The sequence below is a fragment of the Oreochromis aureus genome, linkage group 10, assembly GCF_013358895.1.
Source record: "Oreochromis aureus strain Israel breed Guangdong linkage group 10, ZZ_aureus, whole genome shotgun sequence".
In the NCBI taxonomy this organism is placed as follows: Eukaryota; Metazoa; Chordata; class Actinopteri; order Cichliformes; family Cichlidae; genus Oreochromis; species Oreochromis aureus.
Genome location: NC_052951.1, coordinates 31,844,499 through 31,864,469, shown reverse-complemented (window position 1 = coordinate 31,864,469; position 19,971 = coordinate 31,844,499). Strand labels below are relative to the sequence as shown.

At 40.7% G+C, this 19,971-nt stretch overlaps 1 protein-coding gene across 3 annotated transcripts in view; it reads right to left on the bottom strand.

Moving 5' to 3' along the window:
* Positions 1-19,971, bottom strand: part of si:dkeyp-23e4.3 (rho GTPase-activating protein 7) — a 113,005-nt gene that overhangs the window by 25,192 nt on the left and 67,842 nt on the right. Inside the window, exon 1 of one of the 3 annotated variants that reach the window (XM_039618638.1) lies at positions 9,776-9,949. The exons of the other annotated variants lie outside the window; for them this stretch is intronic. Coding sequence (XP_039474572.1) covers positions 9,776-9,788 — 13 coding nt within the window. The 5' untranslated portion in view covers positions 9,789-9,949. Of the gene's footprint in view, positions 1-9,775; positions 9,950-19,971 lie in introns of those variants that run through there. 3 annotated transcript variants of the gene reach the window in all.

Here is a 19,971-nt window from a genome sequence, read left to right as displayed (position 1 = left end):
ATCATTTTCTCAGTCTGCCTGTGTGGCTCAGGAGGAGGATTTGGATTTCTCAAAATATTTGTCCACCACAACTCCCCCTGAAACGTTAAACCTGCTCTCTCTCCATGCAGAAGAGGCCCGTCGCAGTTAGCAGTCAGAATACTGCCAAGGGCATTTCTTGTTTTCATATTCAGACAGCATGAAATATGGCCGACATTAGTCTCCACTAAAGAACAAACAACAGCCGTTTGGCCATGACGGATTGGTTCTTCTAACGCTTCTTGTCTGCTGGTTGGGCTTTTTTTACTGCCTACTTACTCACTTCAGCTGACACGAAGAAAAGGCATCTAATTCTCATTTTACTTTATGTGACTTTTCAAAACTTTGACTAAAATTCGCTTGACAGCAGGATGGAAACTTGGCTTATGATGTGGTCTCCCTCCCCCCCGGGTCAGAGGAACAGCAGATGGTCCCGATATGTAAACACAGGCGGATATTAAACCTTCAGAATGACAGAAGGGGGAGACAGAATGAAAGGAACAGGCTGAATGGTAAAATATAGTCAAATTAGCATGTTTATGTTGACCCTGACATAACGGGATAGCAAGGTGCTGCTTCTGGCGTCTCAATGGAGATGTGACATTCAAGACAGGAAAGGGATCAAGTGCTTGTCAAGCGGCTGGCTCATGTCTACAGCAGAAGTTGTAAATCCAGGGATATGTGGATCTACCAGAGCTCCGAACTGCTTTTTCTCTCACTCCGACCATTACAGCACAGAAGAAAAAAGCACAGCCTGTCACTTTGCAACCTCTGGGCTCACAAGATTAAAGAAGTTGTCATTTAAACCAGTTTCCTACTTTAAAGAGGTTCTTATTTCCTACTTAAAGGCTACAGGGGCTCACAGCTCCTGCAGGAAATGTTTGAGGTTACAGCCTTAGTGGGGAAAAAACGGACAGTTGTTATTATTACAATTATCTAACAGTTTAATTGAAATCAGAGGGACAGACGCTGCACTAAAGGTGTGATTTTTGTCAGTAAGCGGCACTGTAAACAGCTGTGGAAGTGCAGGTTAACAGGAATTTGGAGGCAGAACCGAGAACTTTCAGAAACTGTTGGGTGCTTTTGCTCCACAGCCTGTAAATAACTGGTAACTGTTGGGAATCAGTGATGTTTGTGGGTGTTTGGGTGGAAATAAAAAAGGTCAGTCGACTTTGAATTAAAGGCTGATTTCCTATGATTTGTTGTGTGCTGCAGTGTAGTTAGATGTTTGAACTGTGCTTTGAAACTTAGAGACTCTAAAAGGCAGCAGGCCATAAAACGCTATTTTGCCACTGATGTCTAAGAGGTGATAAAATAAGGAAAAGCTTGTTCAGTTCTGGCAAAGAGACAATTAGCAGTTTTTCTACATGGGCAGAGAAAGCTCTAATGAACTGATTCAGTTTTCTGTCTTCCATACCATTTCCACCACACTCGGTCTGTATGTCTATATATGCTGTAAAAATGCACGAACATCATTAAGATGACAGAATAGAGGTCATCCACATGACTGGATGGAAAATTGATATGGATAATAAATGGATCCTTGTGATAGAGATACAACCATTGGTTGCTTGGGTAAAATGTGCATTCCCTGGCTGTAGCCAACAAATACTCGCTAAAGTCAAAGTTTCACCTTAGTGCTGCAGCTAACATGTTTCAAAGGGCACAAATTTTACATTCAAGGAAAAGACAAAGATTTTTGGCTTGCTTTGCTATTTTTCAGGTTTCACTACAGCTCGGAGAATAACTGGAGAATAACTGCAAGAGCATGCTAGCAACTAAAACAATCACATAGAAGTTTTTGCCAACTAGCTGGGAAATACACATGGTCACATGTCTGCAACACGTCAAAGGGACCAGAAATGTTTTTGGAACCACTGATATCGCCATCTGGTGGCCTTCAGATAAAATGCAGGTACGGTACAGAGAAGCTAGTGGAAGCTAATGTTAATGTAAGCTAGAAGCTAATGTAACAGCTTGAAAAGGTGAGGCTTACTGCACAGAGCATAGAAGAACTCTGCAATCGTTTTGCTTCCCATTTCAACTTCTTGCACAGTGCTAATGCAGAGTTTTTTTCCTGAGTGGAAACACTTATTGTTCAGGTGAAAAATGCTGAAAGCACCAGTATAAATGGTGACGTCACAGTTGGCGTGCGTCACAACCGATGTGGTGATCATAAACTGCTGATTTAAACAGGAAGTCCTTCCCGTTTCATACCACAACATGCAGTTTATTTGTTAGATTTTTCTTAGTAAGTTAATTATTGCATTTTAGTTTCAGTTTTGATTTGAGCTCCTTTGGTGTTTCTTCATGTTTTGGCTGTCGTCACGCACTAAATAAAGTACGTCTCATCTTTAGCTGAATTAGAATAACATGCATTGTTATTCTAATTCATGTATCAGTGATATTACCAAGCGCACTTTTAACATTCGTGATTTCCCTCAGTGATTCAAAGAACACATCCCAGCGCCTTCTAGCACCAGAGGAGCTGTCAGTGGGTGGAAGAATGGACCCAACTCATTTCTGACCTGATTTTCACATGAATTATGAGTCCAGTGAAGCACGACACATTCCACACCTGTCAAGAAGCAACAATGTATTTTAAACTGGTCTCGCAGGTTTGATGAAAGACCCTGGTCCCCACTCTACTCCGCTCTGTATTTACGTAAGCGATGGTATCTGCTGAGCTCCTGTTTGAGTAGCAGGCAGAGGCCTCTTCCCTTTCCAAATGACTTTGTCTCAGAGGAAGTTGTGATTTGGCCCCTCTGGGCCCTGATAAGATTGGAGTGTCTGATTAGGGTGACTCCGCCCGGCTTGCGGCAGGAAACTGGACAGTGTATGTGTGGCGGCAGAGAGGAGCTATGCACCGTGAGGTTACGTGCTCGGTGGACCGTTTGTGTCTGGGTGGTTACGCTTGTCTCGACACCAAAGCTTTAACCTGGAACAAACAGAATCACTGCTCACCAGAAAATAGGATGATTTGGGGTTTACAGATTTTACTATTGGGTCAACTCACTGCGTCAGACCTCAACTGAAAATATGCATAATAAAGATTTAGACTTAAGGTCTAGTAGCGGACGTCAGGTTTCAGATATATGATAATAAAGTTAACGACAGTCGCTGAACTGCTTTAAAATGTTTATGAAACTACATGGCTGTAGGTTATTGTCATCGTTTAATTTTGAGCAGCAGATGCTTAATTTTATTCATAAGTTTGCATTAAAAAAAACATGTATTTAATTTATGTAAAGGAAAAGACAAAAATCAGGCAGCAGATGGAAGTTTAGGGTACATTCAGAACAATGACTGTCCTCAACTTTTCTGTTGTTATCCAGACTGAACCACCACAAATCGGCAGGATTTACTCCTGTGAGTCAGAGTTTATCAAGGTCACAGATCTCCCACATCAGGCGGGTTTTATGCGTTTTGTTCGGGGCAGTAACATGCTAACATGTGCATGTGTACCCGTTTGTGTAAACAGAAACAAACAAAAGAATTTTTTTTTTACTTAAAAATTAAGATTTCTGCTCATGTTCAGAACTTTCTGCATGTTCAGAGTCACGCGTGTGTGTTTTGAGATGCTGAGGCTTTCTGAAAACAAACGGGAAAGGTAACATTACTATGAGAAAAGGTAACTGGGTAACATTTGTTCTTAAAAACTGACTATTCCTTTAACAAAAAAGACAAATATGACTTTAATTTGAAGGACTACGTGACTGTAATTAGTATTTTGAGAGGAAAAAACTATTCAGTTTATTGTAATCTGGAACAAATCTGGATATAATGTATTATATAAACTATGACAGCCAACTAACTGCATATAAAACAAGTAGCATTAACTCCAACTCTGCTTCTAACTTGCTGTGTTCTGCAGAAGCCAGATATTCTCAGCTTCTCTCACACTCAGATCATGAGCGGCTCCCGTCCTTCAGACGTCCAATATCCAACCGATATTTGAGGGCAGTGCTTTTTACACCTCACTGAACGTCTGCGTGACTGGTCCATGTTCTGTTTGCCGTTCAGGGAGAGCTCGGGAGCGTCTCCAGGGCTCCAGAGGTGTGGTTGGAGATCAGAGGTATGTCAGCTGCCTGTCAAAACGGCACGCCATGCTTCCGCACTCCTCCTCGCTCCTTCTCTGCGGTATTCTCCTGTCAGTTCGGTCAGCTTTGCAAAAGGAGTCAGCTTTGCAAAGTTTAAGACGCCCGCGGTCATGACGGGCCAAAGGGGCAAATACCAAAACTCACCAAATCAGAAATGTAGCTTTAGACCAACAACAGTAAAAATATACACAAGTGATTTTTTGCACTGACAGGACTGACAGTCCAGTAACAGCATTTTATCTACACTGCATGTCGGCGGCTCTGTGGACTCTGTAAGAAAACTAAACTTATGACTCTTTGGTACAAAACATGCAAAGTACTCACAAATAAACTCCCAGATTTTAGGAAAAGTGAATTTAATTAAAGCTGAAGAGATTTGTTCCTGCAAACAGTAATAATGAGCCAATTTGTGGGTTCTGAAAGGACTTTCACCTCTTTGACCCACAGAATGGAACAAAAATCAATTTTACATGCTTACAAACACGTGAAAACATTTGTTTGTGTAAAGACTTCATTGCATTGAAGCCCTTAGAAATAGCTGTTTAAAAGTGTTCAGGAAGCAGTGACCTGAGTTCATGGCATCTTCCAATAAATACAAGCTCCCGTTCATTAAACCTCCTCAGTGGTACACTTACAGAAACTTCTAGCTGTCCTGAATAAATTGATGCTGGTGTACAAACATAAACATCAAACTATTCATTGTCTGTTTGTGGTCTTTATTTTGCTGCATGATATAATTACTTTTACATTTCAGTAATTTCAAGTATTTAGTGAGTTTTACAGCTATCAGATCTTTTGCCTTCCTGGAAAACACTTACTAGGTGCACATTTCATTTCATCTGCTCTTTAATGCACATATCTAATCAGTAAATCCAGGTCACATTCATACGGGTCTAAAACAGTAAGTAATACCAGCACAGAGCTGATTGAGCAGCTTGTTATGATGTTAAATTCAGAATTACTTGATGTTATCCTGAATTATATCAAGCATCTTAATATGTGATGTTGTTAAAGTCTGATTCATTGATATTCTGAAATGTGTTTTACAGCAAATAATTGGTAATAATAGTAATTCAACATCTGTGTGAGAACTCTGGACAGTTTAAACATCTGCAGGCTACAACTGGTAGTTAGCAGTTTTGTGGTAAAGTTATATCTATGCTGTAGGATACTGGATCTGTTTGAGCTCGTCCTCAGTCATTGCTGTATTAGTTCGTACCTGATAGGTAGGTACAGTATAATTAACCTCCACTACTGTCTTTGTTGCTAACAACAGTCTGTCCAAAGCCTTTGTGCCAGTGGAAGATGGCTTTTGTGAGTTTGGATAAACTCCCTCAGGTTACTATTAAGCTAACTGTGGAGTCATCATTCATTTCACATAAATTGGGACTATATGCCTCTCAACCTGTCAGAATATAAGTACTTCTGATGTGTAAAAACTTAAAATCTTCGTCAGTAGCCAGATATTAGCATTCTTCCAGAGAAATGTTGCTAACTGTTGAAAAAGTTAGCAAGGCTAAGTGTGGGAACGAGAAGCAAGTTAGCAACGAGGTCCAGCCCAATGCTTGAAAGTATTTCAGTGACTCTGAGCACTCTGAAAGACTCAAGCTATACTGACAGGAAAAGTACTGATTGCTACTGTATGTAAGAAACGAAAGGTGAACGCGTGATTGGAAGTGATGGCTGTATTTCGATCAAGGAACCAACTAAAGAGTTTAAAGACTCAGTAGAAAATATTTAAATGAGACTGCTGGGCGAAGTGGAACAATGAGTGTCCGATGTCGAAGATGTAAATGCTCGGGTGGAGAAATGTGCGGAGAAGTGTGACAAGGAATTGGTGACATTCTGGGCACGGGTGGAGGATTTGGAGAACTGGAGCCAGAGGACTAATGTGAGAATGGTGGGGCTGAAAGAAGGCAAAGAAGAAAGAAGGTACATGGCTCAGGAGGTGGAGTGAATAATTTCTCAGGAACTCGGCATTATGGGTAGCGAGTTCAAAGTGGGACACACTCAATTACTCACTGGCCCCTAAACCAGAACATAGGTGAAGAGCAAGTAGGCTTCGTTAAGTTCAGGCCTGCGGTAGACAACATGAGGCTGCTTACTCATCTAATACACATGAATCACTCTTAATTCAATCCCTGTAGAAGCATACGACTTCATTTTGTTAAAGATTTCCTTTGGGACAAGAAGAAACCTAGAATTAGCATGAAGAAAATGGGGGTGTGGCCCTCCCCAATTTAAGGTTATATAGTCTTGCATTTGAAGAGTCATGACATTAGCTTAATGGACTATAAGCTATACTGCCTAACCGAAAGAAATTACTCAAACGTTCTTTTTTGGTCAACTTGTAGCGATACCTTATGTTAGCTTAACGGATAATGCGCCATAGTGCTTACCCATAACAAATTACTCAGAGTCTTGTTCTCTTTAAGTCAACTTACGGAATTTATTATTAATAACAGTAAAATAGGTATCTGGTTGTTAAGTGATGACGTATGAAACCTGCTTCTGCACTGTGTTCATTAAGGCAGTTGTCTTTTTAATGTGTTTTAATGCTATGTATCTTGTTCTATTTAATTTGAACAAGCCCTTAAAAAATAGTCAGTGATTGTTGTGGCCTCTCTGGGTTTTTATTATCACTGTCGTCTCATGGTTTGCCAGACACCAAATATTTGGCCTTCAGAACGGTTCAGAAAAGAATCACTGAGGCTAACTAAGATCTGAATGTGCACATGAAGCGGAGGATCAGGAGTTTTTCATAGCGAGTCATCCAAACCATGCAGCAGTGTAATAATGACTAACCTCGTGCTGGGGATGGATCATCTGCTCAGCAGGGACTCTTACATTAACTTTATTTGAGGGGGAAAAGTTAGCGGTTATCCACCAGCTTCACTGTGCTAATGTGTTTATATTATGCTAACTATAGCTTTGTAGCTAGCCAGCACATAGCACACCATTATATACCAGCTAGCCCAACTTCAGTAACCCTACAAACGTTGCTGCTGTTTAATTTTCTTTCTGTCTTAATTTATGCAGAGCTGTACGTTTTAGTTTTTCAGGAATCTCTCAGTCAGAACATGGTATATCATCTTAAGATGGAAACTAGCAAGCTAACTCCCTGCTAACTTCTAACTCTGTTAAACTTCATAAATCCTTTAAAATGTTTTTTTATGGCTGCCTGGATATTAAACTCGATTGTTATACCTGGTAGAGCAACTACACTGACCATTTTAAGACTGATGAGGCAGATCATCATGTTAGCTAAAGGTACTTTAAGCTACAATACTTAAACACAAGAAACCTGTTTTTATACTTTTTTAAGTTAAAAGATTCAATGAGATATGTTGACTTAATTAGTGGAATGACAAACACAAGTTTGGCACAAAAATATGAACTGTTTACTATGAAATGTTAAGAGTTGATTTCCCAACAGGTTCCTAACTGCATCTGCTTTGGCCTGCAACATGTCTTCACCTCAGTATTGACTCTAAAACCTCAGTGAGTCCTGATACTTAATGAACCACTTGTGCATTTAGGTCGAAACACCTATAGCTCATTAACTGTTAGGTGAAAAACAACACGTACGAGGTCCTCTGTGAGTCTTACTGCAGTTTTTAAAATAAATTATGGTTAAGTTGTCTTTGATGAAAAAAAGGTCAACTGATATATTATTATTATTTATGATATGAAACCTGCTGTACTTTGTTTTTATGAGGCTCTCTGGCATTTACAGATGAGTATCTGGAGAAGGAGAAGGAAATGGACCAGAATTAACTGCAGTTAGAAAAAGAGGAGAAACTCTCTCTTAACCTTTACTGGGAAAAACTTTTATTTTTTTCTATGTAAAGGAAGAAATGTGTGTTCTGTGGAGGTTTCTGAAGACATTCAGGAAAGAATCTCTCTCAAAACAACTGCATTAGGTGGTGTAAGCTGCAGGTTTATCAGACATTAGACTGCAGTTTGTGACCTGTTGGGGCCTTTGGGATTTGTACTTTGTTTTTTTTATCTTTCACTTTCATTCACTGGTTAGGTTTAGGCACTAAAAGTACTTGACTAGGTAGTTTTGGTCAAGTTTAGGTAGCTTGTTAGATGCTTCTGGTTGGGTTTTGGTACAAAAACTGCTTGGCTATATGTAGAAAATACTGTGGTTTGCATTAAATATACCTGTTCATCACAGTAACCCTACTTATCCTACTAAATGACAAGTTGGGAATAACAGACCTTGTGCGTAAATGAACCATGTGAGCACTAACCTTGGGCAAGAGAACAGGCAGGAATAACTGTCTAGTCTCATGATTTAAGCCACTGCCACCCCTCCTGTCTCCTTTCGTAGACTTTATTGCTCTGTCAAACAAGACCGTTTACTTTCAGCAAATAATACTACCACGGCTGGTTCGCACGCCAAGAGATCAACACCCAAGGGCACCTTGTACACACCCCTGTGATGCCAGGAAACTCAAACAAAACAATGCTGGAAGTTCATCAACACAACTTACAGACAAACATTTCTCTGTGTGTGTGAACAAGGACAGTACTGACAAATGAGTGGGAGATAAATTAATTATAAATAAAATAAAATAATTAAATTAGTAATAAAAAAACCCCACCATCAATAAAATCACTGGTTATGCCGAATCAAACGTCCAGAAGCCACAAACGTTTTAATCTCAAAAAGAGATGAATTAAAATGTTGGAACTAGAGCGCTAAAGCAACACACTGAACAATGAAGCACATATACGAAGCTCTTATTCACCAGGAGGCGCCACAGCGGCAGCTAAGCAACTTTCATTGGGAAGATTTTTTTACTCCGGATGCCTTCCTGATACAACCCCAAAGAGAGTCTCCTCCTGGGATCAAACCGAGGACGTTTCCGCTGTTTGGCGAGTGTGGAGCCACAGTGAACTGCATATATACAAAACCTCTATTCAAATCACTTTACAAGTTGAACTTGGACAAAAGGCACCAGGAATCAAACCAATAACCTCCAAACAGCATCCGGATTGCTCCCACTACGCCACAGTTCAAACAGGTTCTTCCTCACATTAACACACATTTACTGACAATAAAAACATGGTAAGAAATTATAAATTAAGGGTCCAAAAGGAAAACACAGATATGAGGTGCCATGTTTCAGAATAAAAGCCTCAACTTTGAAATTCTTTACACTGAGTCTACATACAGGAGTGCCTTCGACGTACTTTAATGTGTTTTCAGACTTAAACGTTTGAATATGTGTACGGTGGTTTTCTTCAGCAGGTGGAAAGTTCTCTCCATTTCAAAAGTAACCCACACACATTCAGAGTGAATCCCACGCTCTTCCTGCCAGTAAAACGAGCTTTTATATCACCAGAGTTCAAAAGCTCACTTGTGATGTTTTCAGGCCCACGGCCTTCAAACAACAAAGAAGTTTTAGTCAGCGCTGGAGTTCTTTAAATTCTTCTTCTGCCTCAAGAATCAACATATTTACATCTCATCTGAAGTCACTCAACAAACAAACCTTTGAAAAAGTTTTTATGTCTCTTGCTAAACTAATCTCCAGATCACCTCCTTTGAATAACGCCATCAGAGAGAAACAGCATTAAGAGGCCGATCTCATTACCTCCCATCCTGTCGTGTAACACCACATATAAGCTTGAGCTGAACTCATACTCACTTGTGATCAACATGCTGTTTGAGGTGTGAGGACTGTGAGCAGAGGAAACTTCAGCAGGCCTCCATGTCACCCCTGACAGCTGAACCGGACAAACACACGAGCTTCATCAAGAGTTAAATCCAGAGCCGTATATCCAGTGTGGGAACGGAGCTGTGAAGTCCAGTTATGCTGGTCGTGTCGGGCATCGCGTTAATGAAGTCATTGTTGAAGTTTTCCCCTTTTCCTCTACCACTCCCCTTCCCTTCCCATGCCTTGGACCAGACCATCTGATCACCACAGACGGGGGGTATCCTAAAAATAACCACAGGGAAGACTTGAGCAGACATGTGAGCGCCTGCTGGAGGAGCTGCTTTGAGTTTGAAGGGTGAATTTGGGAGATAAAATCTGTACAGATGTTGAAGGTCCTCCAAAGAAGGAAATATTAGATTGTAGAGCGACCTGGCTGCACCCAGGCAGGCTGGTGATTATTATCCCCCCCCCCCCTTGTTTAATACTATAAAACAGAAAATCCAGTTTGCCTGAAAAGAGGCCTAATCAATAATCTCCTCTGCTCGAGGCTGGTATCACAACCCTCAGACGGTGAAATTACAGACAGACAAACCAGCGAGGAAATTAACAAGATGAACTTTCCTTCTCTCTGAGATCCAGTGCTTTCCACCAGCTCCAGTCCCCGACCTTAGCCGATTACTGGTGCTGCAAAAGAACCACTTTGGATGAAATGGAAGACAGATATGCGACGGAGCCAATGACTCAACACGGGAAGGATAAAGTCCTTGCCGTGCCCTAATAGTCTGTAGTTCTTCAAGGTTTCATCTCGGCTCGGTCCAAGGTATACCATTAGCGTTAATGGGCTTCCATTTAACGCATAGGTGTTTGATTATGGGCTTTTAAATGTGAATAACTCCCTCAGAGAAGAGGAGAGGAGAGCGGTCCGCGGCACTCGCATCATTAATTCACAAGTGGAGGAGGAGGAAGTGGGAGTATGTAAACAACTGATGGACTTTTCCCAGTGTGTGGAGGTGCAGAGGGAAGGAGGGAGGAGTGGAAACAAGGCCCGATAAACTGCTTTAAAACCTACCCAGAGATCTTAGAGATGAGGTCATATTTTGGTCCATGTCACCACTTAAACTGGCCTAATTCACACTGATTAATTAGGATGTGTGTGTGTGAGACGGCAGCTGCTGTGAACAGACTGAGCAGCAGGCTTACATTCAATCACTTCTATTGCCTCCTTAATATTTACTCTGATATTTTACAACATCTGGGATTTATGGAGACATCTGGGATGGTGATCCCAGAGGTGTACATACGCTGGACAGAGGAACATGTGGATGATCAAAAAAAGGAAGTAAGGATCTGATTAAAGTTTGATTTACAAAATTAAAGTCATAAAATTATATCTGAATATTCCATCAGTCATAAAAATATATTAAAAAATCTAAACTTTCAGTGAGTATTTCCCATCTTGAAATATAGATTCTCCTTTTCTTCTTACTGTTGGCCTTTGAGTCAGCATTGTGAATCTGTAACGTTAGCCGTGGTGCTTTTTTGGAGCCAGAAGTCACGAGGGTGGAGTGCTAATAGTCTGCTAAATATAGTAAGCTTGGTTAGGCAGTATTATACTTTACTATAAGTCCGCTCGGGTCCAAGGGTCGGTGACTAAATGTACCAGTGTATTTTTATTTGATTCAATATGCACCAAAACGCACCAAGAGCTCAAACAAGACAGAGCAGTGAGAGAATCAGGCTGTAAGTGTGTTTATTTCTGCTGTCACGCTGGCAGCCTACAGGGACCGACTCACTGCTGGAGCCTCTAGTGGACATTAGAGAAACTGCAGGTTTTGGCACTTCTGCAGTGTCTTGCTATTTAAAAAGCCCAGCTTTATAGCAGAAATAAAAAGGTTTTTATTTAATTATTTAACAAAAGTTTTGCATCAACAAAGCCATTTTTAGACATTCAGCTTCATGTTCAGGTGAGGCCTGTTCCCTTGTTATTCAACGGCAGATTGAGCTACGGCTGGAAAATAAAGCTGTTTCAGACACAGCAGACACCGTCTCTGTGAGGCCTAATCAACAATGTGTCAACAATTGTTGCTCAGCAGCAACAAAAAGCCTGAAAGACCACGGAAGTGGATGATCTCAGAATTATTTCTATGGTTTAGAAAAACAACTTCTCAGCATGTGGAGGAGGTCTCATTGTGAAAGTCTGCGATCAAGCGACGCCATCATGAGTGTAAATACAGAGGGTTTAGAACACGGTGCAAACCTTCTGCCTCTGTGCTGTGTACAAACGTAGACGAGGCTGCGTTTCCTCTTTCTAAACATGAGCCTCACAGGCGTCAGAAGAGGAAGAGTCCAACAATACCTCCAGCGGATGGGAGGTTTTCAGTGTGAGGACAATCCTCACGTGTCCTGTGTGTGCATTCGTGTCCTTTGTGTGTGTTTTGGTGTTTGAGGGAGGCAGCATCAGCATGCGAGGCTGTGTTTATTGCTTCTGGGGTGTGTACGGCTTTGGGTTTACTTTGCGTGCTCCTGAGTGTGCACAGTTTCATCTGAGTCCCGCCGTGGAGGCTTCGCTTCTGGCATTTCCGATGCAGCAGCACAGGAAGCGAGCCGTTCTCGTGAACTGTGGCCTCCTCCTCTGAACGATGCACTCTGAACCTGTCACTGCATTTCTGACATTTGCCTGACTGTGTATCCGCTGCACAACATTAAGCGCCAAAGAGATTATTTACCATCAAAATGAGTGATGGAGTTTCAGTTTCTTTCTGCATCTAGTGAGATGTGCTAAAAAAATTGCCTGGGCCACCTTAAATTCACTGTAAAACATTGGAGGAGCACAGGTGTTTTTGCCCTGGTCTCTGTCTCTGCTGCTGACTTCATAAAGCCTTATCCACTGCAGTGGACCAAAACAATGTCAGATAACTTCATTAAACGTGCCTCAGATCACATCAAACCCACACGTACGGTTCCACTACACAACCACGAATGATGTAATTTATAATCACAGTAAACGCACCTCTGTCTCCATCCAACTGAAGTACCAGTGTGAATGCGAGCATCTGTCCTGCTAAGCTTAAATCCTGGTTTCTTCTTCTTTGGTGGAGGTAAACACTCTTTGTTTGAACTGTTTGACTTGGCAGGAGTACATCCAACCTCAAACATGGTCAATTTATTAGGAATCTGATTAAAGCTGCTCTTCATTAGCGCTTACGAGCCATCTGAGAGTGTGAAGTAATGGGCCGTCCACACAACGAAAAAAAATAGTCTGGCAGTACACATAGCAGAGTTTTTGTGTCCCTGCCTGCTTGTTATATTTAAATTCTGCTGCTTTATTTGTCCAAATGAGCCTCATCTGGATCCAGATTTGATGTGAGTAAATTAGCTTCATTTGTGCATCCTTTTGGTTTTATTTCAGCTGTTTTAGTATCTTTGGAGAGTGACTGCAACGCAAATAGTTGCATAAATGCCATACATATGAATTTATCTGCAAAAGAGAAATAAAATAATAGAAATACATACAAATAGAATCAAAATCTACAATTTAATTTAGCATAAATGCTAAAGATTCAGAGATGTTTTCAGCAGGTTTTGTGTTAAGTGATCTGCAGCTGCTTCGCCTTTTTGTTCCAGCATCCACTCAGTCTGCTTCAAGATAACACTGTAGACTGTATATAGAGGATGGATGTAGCTATTGTGTCGTCACCTGTTGCTTAATAGTCCTGCTGTGAAGCCTCAAGCTATCATTGAGAGTGCAAAGGGCCCAGTTTCTTATTACATTGCTGTCCTAGACACACCCTGCAGCATCGACTTAACTTTCACCCTTTATAACCTTAACAAGGACCTTAATTTACAATATGGCCATAATCTGTCATCCATTGTGACCTCAAACTAGCAAAACCATAAAATCACCAGGAACATGTTTACTCAGGTCATAAATAAAGTGATAATTTTCCAGCAGATGTCTATCAAACTGGAAACCAGAGGCTCTGCCGCCTGTTGGCTATTAGAACAAAATATACATGATGTACCTGGACATTTGTCCTTCTAGACATCCAATACAAAAATGTAATTGCCACACCATTTCTAACAGATACATGAATGTTGTACTGGGTGGCATGAATGAACTAGTGAGGGCATCACATCATACTGTTTATTAGACTCATCTTAAAGATGAGATCTTTCAGCAGCTTACAGAAAAGTATTATCTCCTCATTATTTCATACTAAATGAAGCAGACATAATATCTGAGTTGATTTAGAAGGTTGAAAAACAAAATAAACATATCACACAGAAACAGCGGAAACTTTGGGAGTGCCCAAAGAACCAATCTGGTACATTTTTAAAAAGAATGAATGGTCTGAACATCTAAAATATCGAAGGCATCTAAAGAAGGTGATCACAGAATTATTTTCATGTCTAAGAAAAACAACTTTACAACATTTAACCAAGTCAAGAACACTGTGGAGGAAGTCGGTGTATCATTCACAAAGTCAACAATCACCTTCATGAATGTAAACGCACAGTTTTTATAAGAAGGTGCAAACCTCTGGTGCCACTCCAGAACAAGAAGGCCAGGTTAGACCAATGAAACCGAGATGAACTTGTAACAGAATGAATGACAATAAAACAAGCAGCAGCTGCAGTAATGGACTGACAGATTATCTAAAGAGAGGAAACAGCATTTTGTCGTTTCCATGGTTTCTAGACTTCAGGCAGTCATTGACTGGCCTCCCCAAAGAATATCAGTTTCAAACTCCACATCCTTTCTCGCGTAACTTGTTGAGGATTTAAGAGGGAACCAGCTTTACCTAGGCAGTGTGTCAGTCAATTAATCACATGAATTTAGAAAATGAGGGACTGTGTGTAAAAATACCTGTAATTACTCAACAGTTGATGCAATACTTTTTTATGGGCCTTAAATTAAAGCTGAAAGTCTGTACTTTTAATATTTCAAACTCACTGTAACTCATGTACAAACTCATGTACATGCAAAACTACAAAAAAAAACGTCTCTGTTCAACAAATTATTGACCCAACTGTACCTGCAGTGAAGATGTTATTTAAAAAACGCCTAAGCCACAGAAGAGGAAGGACTGAATCTAATTAAAGTATTTACTGATGCATATAGAGGTAATCTTAAAACCAATACCTGGGATTTACCAAAGATGCAATCAGACAGAGTTTGTCCAATTAAAGAAGATAGCACCAGCACAAGAAGACTAGTTAAATATATTGAGAGTATAGCCCAAAACCTCAAGCTCAGGTCTATGAAGTGAAATCTCCTAGAAAAATCTATTAAAGACTTTAATATCTCCAAAAATAAAGCATTTGGGTTAACGTTGGTGCCGATCATGTTCATGTTTTCTTTGGGGACCGTCTTGCTTGCTCTTGAAGTATTTTGGTGATATATTATTTGGGGGAATGTGCAGATTTAACTCAAACTTCAGTAAGTCGAAGTCTGTCTGAATTGCCTTTACACAGTTTTGTGTCTGCATGCGGCCTTCAGCACAGTTAGCATTAACAAGGATTCCAGCACATTTTAAATTAGGAGGAAAATGCCAGAAACACAAAAGAAGAGAGAGTGAAGTGTGGTAGCCATTACAGACGAAAGCTGTTTTGTTACCAAATGCCCATTCAGCTCCCTCTCCACAATGCTGTTGATATAACAAGCAGAAATGGCCGTTTGGGGATTTACTTGATGGATTGCTTTTCTTCTTGCCATCTTGTTATCGTCTTCTAGAGCTCTTCCGTATTTCCATGCTAAAACCCAAACATTATCATGCTGTCAGCTGCCGTTTCTTTTTGATGAATTCTCAGCCGGCTGCACCTGTTTGGAAGTAAAGCTGGGATCTGAAGCATCCTGCGTGCTGGGGAAACTCAACAGCGGGACTAAAAACTTGTGCCATGAAGTGTAATTGTTGCTATGAAATACATACAAAAACTGGCTGTGAAGTTCAGCAGTGCAACAGGCCCCTTTATCCCATGTGGACGCCCCACGGCTGACCTTTCCAACTTTATTTGTTGTCATGCTGCTATAAATAAAGTGTTCTCTGTTGTTTTGTTCTGGCCGGTGGAAGAAAAGCCCGGGGACACTGCCAAGGGTCAGCAGAGCCCCTGGCACCATGTGCAGGGATGTTATTACCAGCCTTTCACTCAGGATATTGTTCCAAAATTCCTCTAAACACCAAGTGTGGCAGTTGGCTCCGGCTGGCGCCATGTTTGACATCTTCCTCTGACAAAAGTCCAAGTTTGGAGAGTCGTCAGGGCAAAGATGCTGAGCACGAAGCCACAGTGGGCAGTTTGTGTTCCCAAAAACAGAAGATTAGGAAAAAGCTAAAAAAAAGTGTGGGTTCTTAATTCCTTCCATCCAATTTCTACTTCTTCCCTGGCCACCACCATCCAGGTCTTCCAGAGGGATACTGAGAGGTTCTTAAACCAGGATTTCAGTGAAGCTCATTTCTGCTGCTTGTATCCTCCACCTCCTCGATTCCTTCTGACACCAGGGTAGGAATATAGATCTGCCACTAAATGGACAGCTTCACATTCACCCTCAGCTCCCTTTACCTTTCACATCGACTCTCCAACATGCATGTGGCTGCTCAGTTCCGTTATCTGGGTGTCCTGAACAGGTAAAAAGTCGATGTGACCTTGTTGATGTTGATGATAAAGGCCAAACAAGGACACTTAAAGTGTAAGAGAGCAGGTATAGATTTGGCAAGTGTGAATAGATTCAATAAGACACAATCAAGAAACGCAAAGATCAGTCAGGCAGAAACACTCATGTAGAAAATATAAGACTATTAACAAGAGTTCCTATAAATAAATGAGGGCTTGTTGTTGACTTCGGAGCCATGAATGGAAACCTGTGTCCAGTGAAGGTCACTGTTAGAGGTCTGAGTGTTCCCGTCAGGAAGTTCCACCTCAACAACAGCTTTGCCATCTCTGATGCCCAAAACCTGTCAGCACCTTCATCTGGAACACAACACCTGAAAAAGACACCTAACCTTCAGTGTCACAGCTGAAACGGCATCCGATGGGGTTCGCATCACAGGCGACTTTTATTATGACAGCTATTATGTCATCTGCTTTCTATAACATTAAATATTAACTGCATTTTGCCTTTCACAATTTCAAACCAACGGGGTGGAACAGAGCGTGGTGTTTCCACAAAAAATAAATAAAAGACATAAAAACACTACTGCAAAATTATGAATAATTCACGTGTTGAGGAAAAGACACTAAAATGGCAGGAGACAAAGTGGAGGGAATAGTGCCATCAGCTTCTGTAGAGCCCACCATGCAGCTCCAGAGAGAGGTGAAGCTGTAATTAACTCAAACTGAATCCGGATAGTCAAAAATGGCTCTTCATCAATGCACCCATTTGTACTGCAAACCTTTGTTTACAGAATTATCACAAACAGAATGTGTAACCCAACCTGACCAAAAAACAAACCTGGGTTTAAACCAGTCCTAAATCTTCACAGCGCAGAAGTATGAACACTGCAAGATCGCAACGACAATAAAGTTTTATTGTTCAACAAGGATGTGGTGGACTTCCTTTCCCGTTAGCTGTGGCATCAAAATAAGTTCATGAACCCGGGAACGCGGTGACTGTCCTCACTGGACATTATGCTGGCGTTTTTCCCGGGGATCATGGGTGCAGACCACCAATTCAGCTGGTTTCACAAATAAATGCATAAAGACTATTAAAATCATCATGAATGTTGAACTCTGGCCATAGTTTATGCTTCCTGTCATTTACGTGGTCACTCCAGTCAAATTACATGTAAAACCAGCATGTCCTCATAAGTGGCTCTGGGATTTCCTTCCTTTGCACTCTGACTTACATCTGGGTGTGCTTGTGTTGGTGTGGGTATATTTAGAAGCATTGTGCTTGTTCGTGTCATCCCAACAGTCCTTGGGGTGGTTATTACCCAAAAAGAAAATCCCCATCAAATTAACAATAATTACAAGTCTGAAAAACGTTTTAAAAAAACGAGGAAAAAATGACAAATTTATGAGAATAAAACTTGTGTGACTGAAAAAAGAAACGTTGGCACATATAAGAAAAAAAAAGAAATTTAGAAGACAAAATGACACATTTATGAGGTGAAAACAGCAGAATTAGCGTGTCCAACCTGGCGCTATAGCGAGGTGACGACACACATTAATTTTTAAAAAATTAGGTTAAAAAATTGGAAAAATGTGTGACTGTCTGGTTAATGTTTTCTGGAATTTACCTTGTTTCTAAAGATAAAATCCAGATTTTCCACACAGTGTAAAACAGCGTGTTCTTATTAATGGCTCTGGGATTTCCTCCCTCTGATTTCTCAATCTGCTGGTGTTGGCACACATATATTTAGACGCACTGTGTTTGTGTGTTTTCATCTAAACACTCATCATCAACTTGACAGTAAAAGTTTGCGTTGATGTCTGATTTCCATTTATAGGAGCTGATTGTTTTCTCTGAAATGTGTTGCAAGAACAACATCAAATATGATCACACACTGGAAAAATACTGGAAACACACCGGCTCGTTCCCTGGCACGGTTACCGATAACACCGGGGAACTTTTTGTGTAACATTAAGCAACAATTCTGTTGGTGAAAAAAAACAAAAAAACTTTTTTACATGAAAGTTTTAAAGTTATGAGAATTTTTTTTACAAGCATATTTAAAACAAAAAGATAAATACATGAGAAATAAATGGTACATTAATGAATAAAAAGGAAACGAAAAAAAAAATGCAAAATTTGCAAGAAAAACCATCTATGAGAAGAAAGTGGTAGACTAATATAAAAAACTGCCAATTTATGAAGAAAGCTACCCGTATTTATAAGAAAAATGAGAAAAAATGACAAATTTATAAGATAGAGTATAAGATTAGATTATGCTTGTGCTGCATTTTGTAGATGGTTAATATTCACAGAAACTGATTTATTTCAGTAAAGTCTGTTAGAAAAAGAAACTGTATTAATGAAACCGTTCTATTAAAAAGAACTGGACTGCCAAAAGCTGTAGTTCCTCTAATGTCCACTTGGGGCTCCCCATCAGTCAGTCCCCATAGACGCACATGATCTTGTGTATAACCTGCTACAAAAACAGTTTGTGTCTCTATAGATAATTTGTTCCTTTGTGCCAACTGTTCAAGTCACCCACTTAAACTGTATTTAGACTTATGATAATGCAACATTATGGGCGTGGTTACAGTTACAGCTGAATCCTAGTTTATCTAACTATAGGTGCCAGAATACACCTGCATTTCAAGCCAATGTTCAACATTTCTAGCCAGTCAAATGATGTTATTTGTTGTTGCTGCACACCCATCATCATGGATACATGATGCACGCACCACACAGTGGGTTTCTCCGTTTGTGTTTTTTTGTAATTGGTGATATAAAAATGTATGCAAACACAATTAAAAAGCACTCTAAAGGTTTTGTCATTCCACCAGTGTTCCCTTCAAAAACGAGTTATGTGGTGAAATCTTCCCTGTGTGTTTATAAATAACAAACCTGGGAGGCAGTGACCACAGAGCACCCTCACTACGTGCTTCTCAGCCTACATTCCTCGAGGTCTCCTGTGGGGACGCCGTCATCCACACCTCAGAGACTCTGTAGCGTGACTGGAGGAAGTCCCCGCCCAGAACGCTGTGATACGCAGGACGATACAGCCTTTTGTAGCGCTTGTGTTCGCCTGCTCAGGAAATCACGCCATGATTAAGCGGCCCTTCCTGAGGGGCTGCGTGATTGCCTGTCTGTCTGCCTATTATGCTGTCCGACTGTTTGTCTCTGCAGTAATGCGACTGTCTGCTCGCCTGTCTCAACTGTCCTCTTGCCCATATGTCTGATTACCTGTCCGTCCTGGCTGCTCACTTTATTACGCCCGCCTCATTCTGCTTAGCTGTAAAAGAGCAATAAGTAAGATTTTCTCTTTTTTTCACTGCCCGGCAGCACAGAATCCCCATCTGCAGAGGGTTGATAGAGTTTGGAGATCAATACGAGTGACTAAACAACTATTCCTTCAGCTGCTCAGATTTCTGGCTGCAGTCTGTATCACAGGGAGCGCTCCCTGTCTAGACACTAAATTACTTAATACCTCTTTAACTCGAGAGAAACCAATATGTTCGAGGAAATCTTAAATAAAATGTGTAAATACAGTTGTTTTGTGCAGAGAGCCACTGAGGACACAACG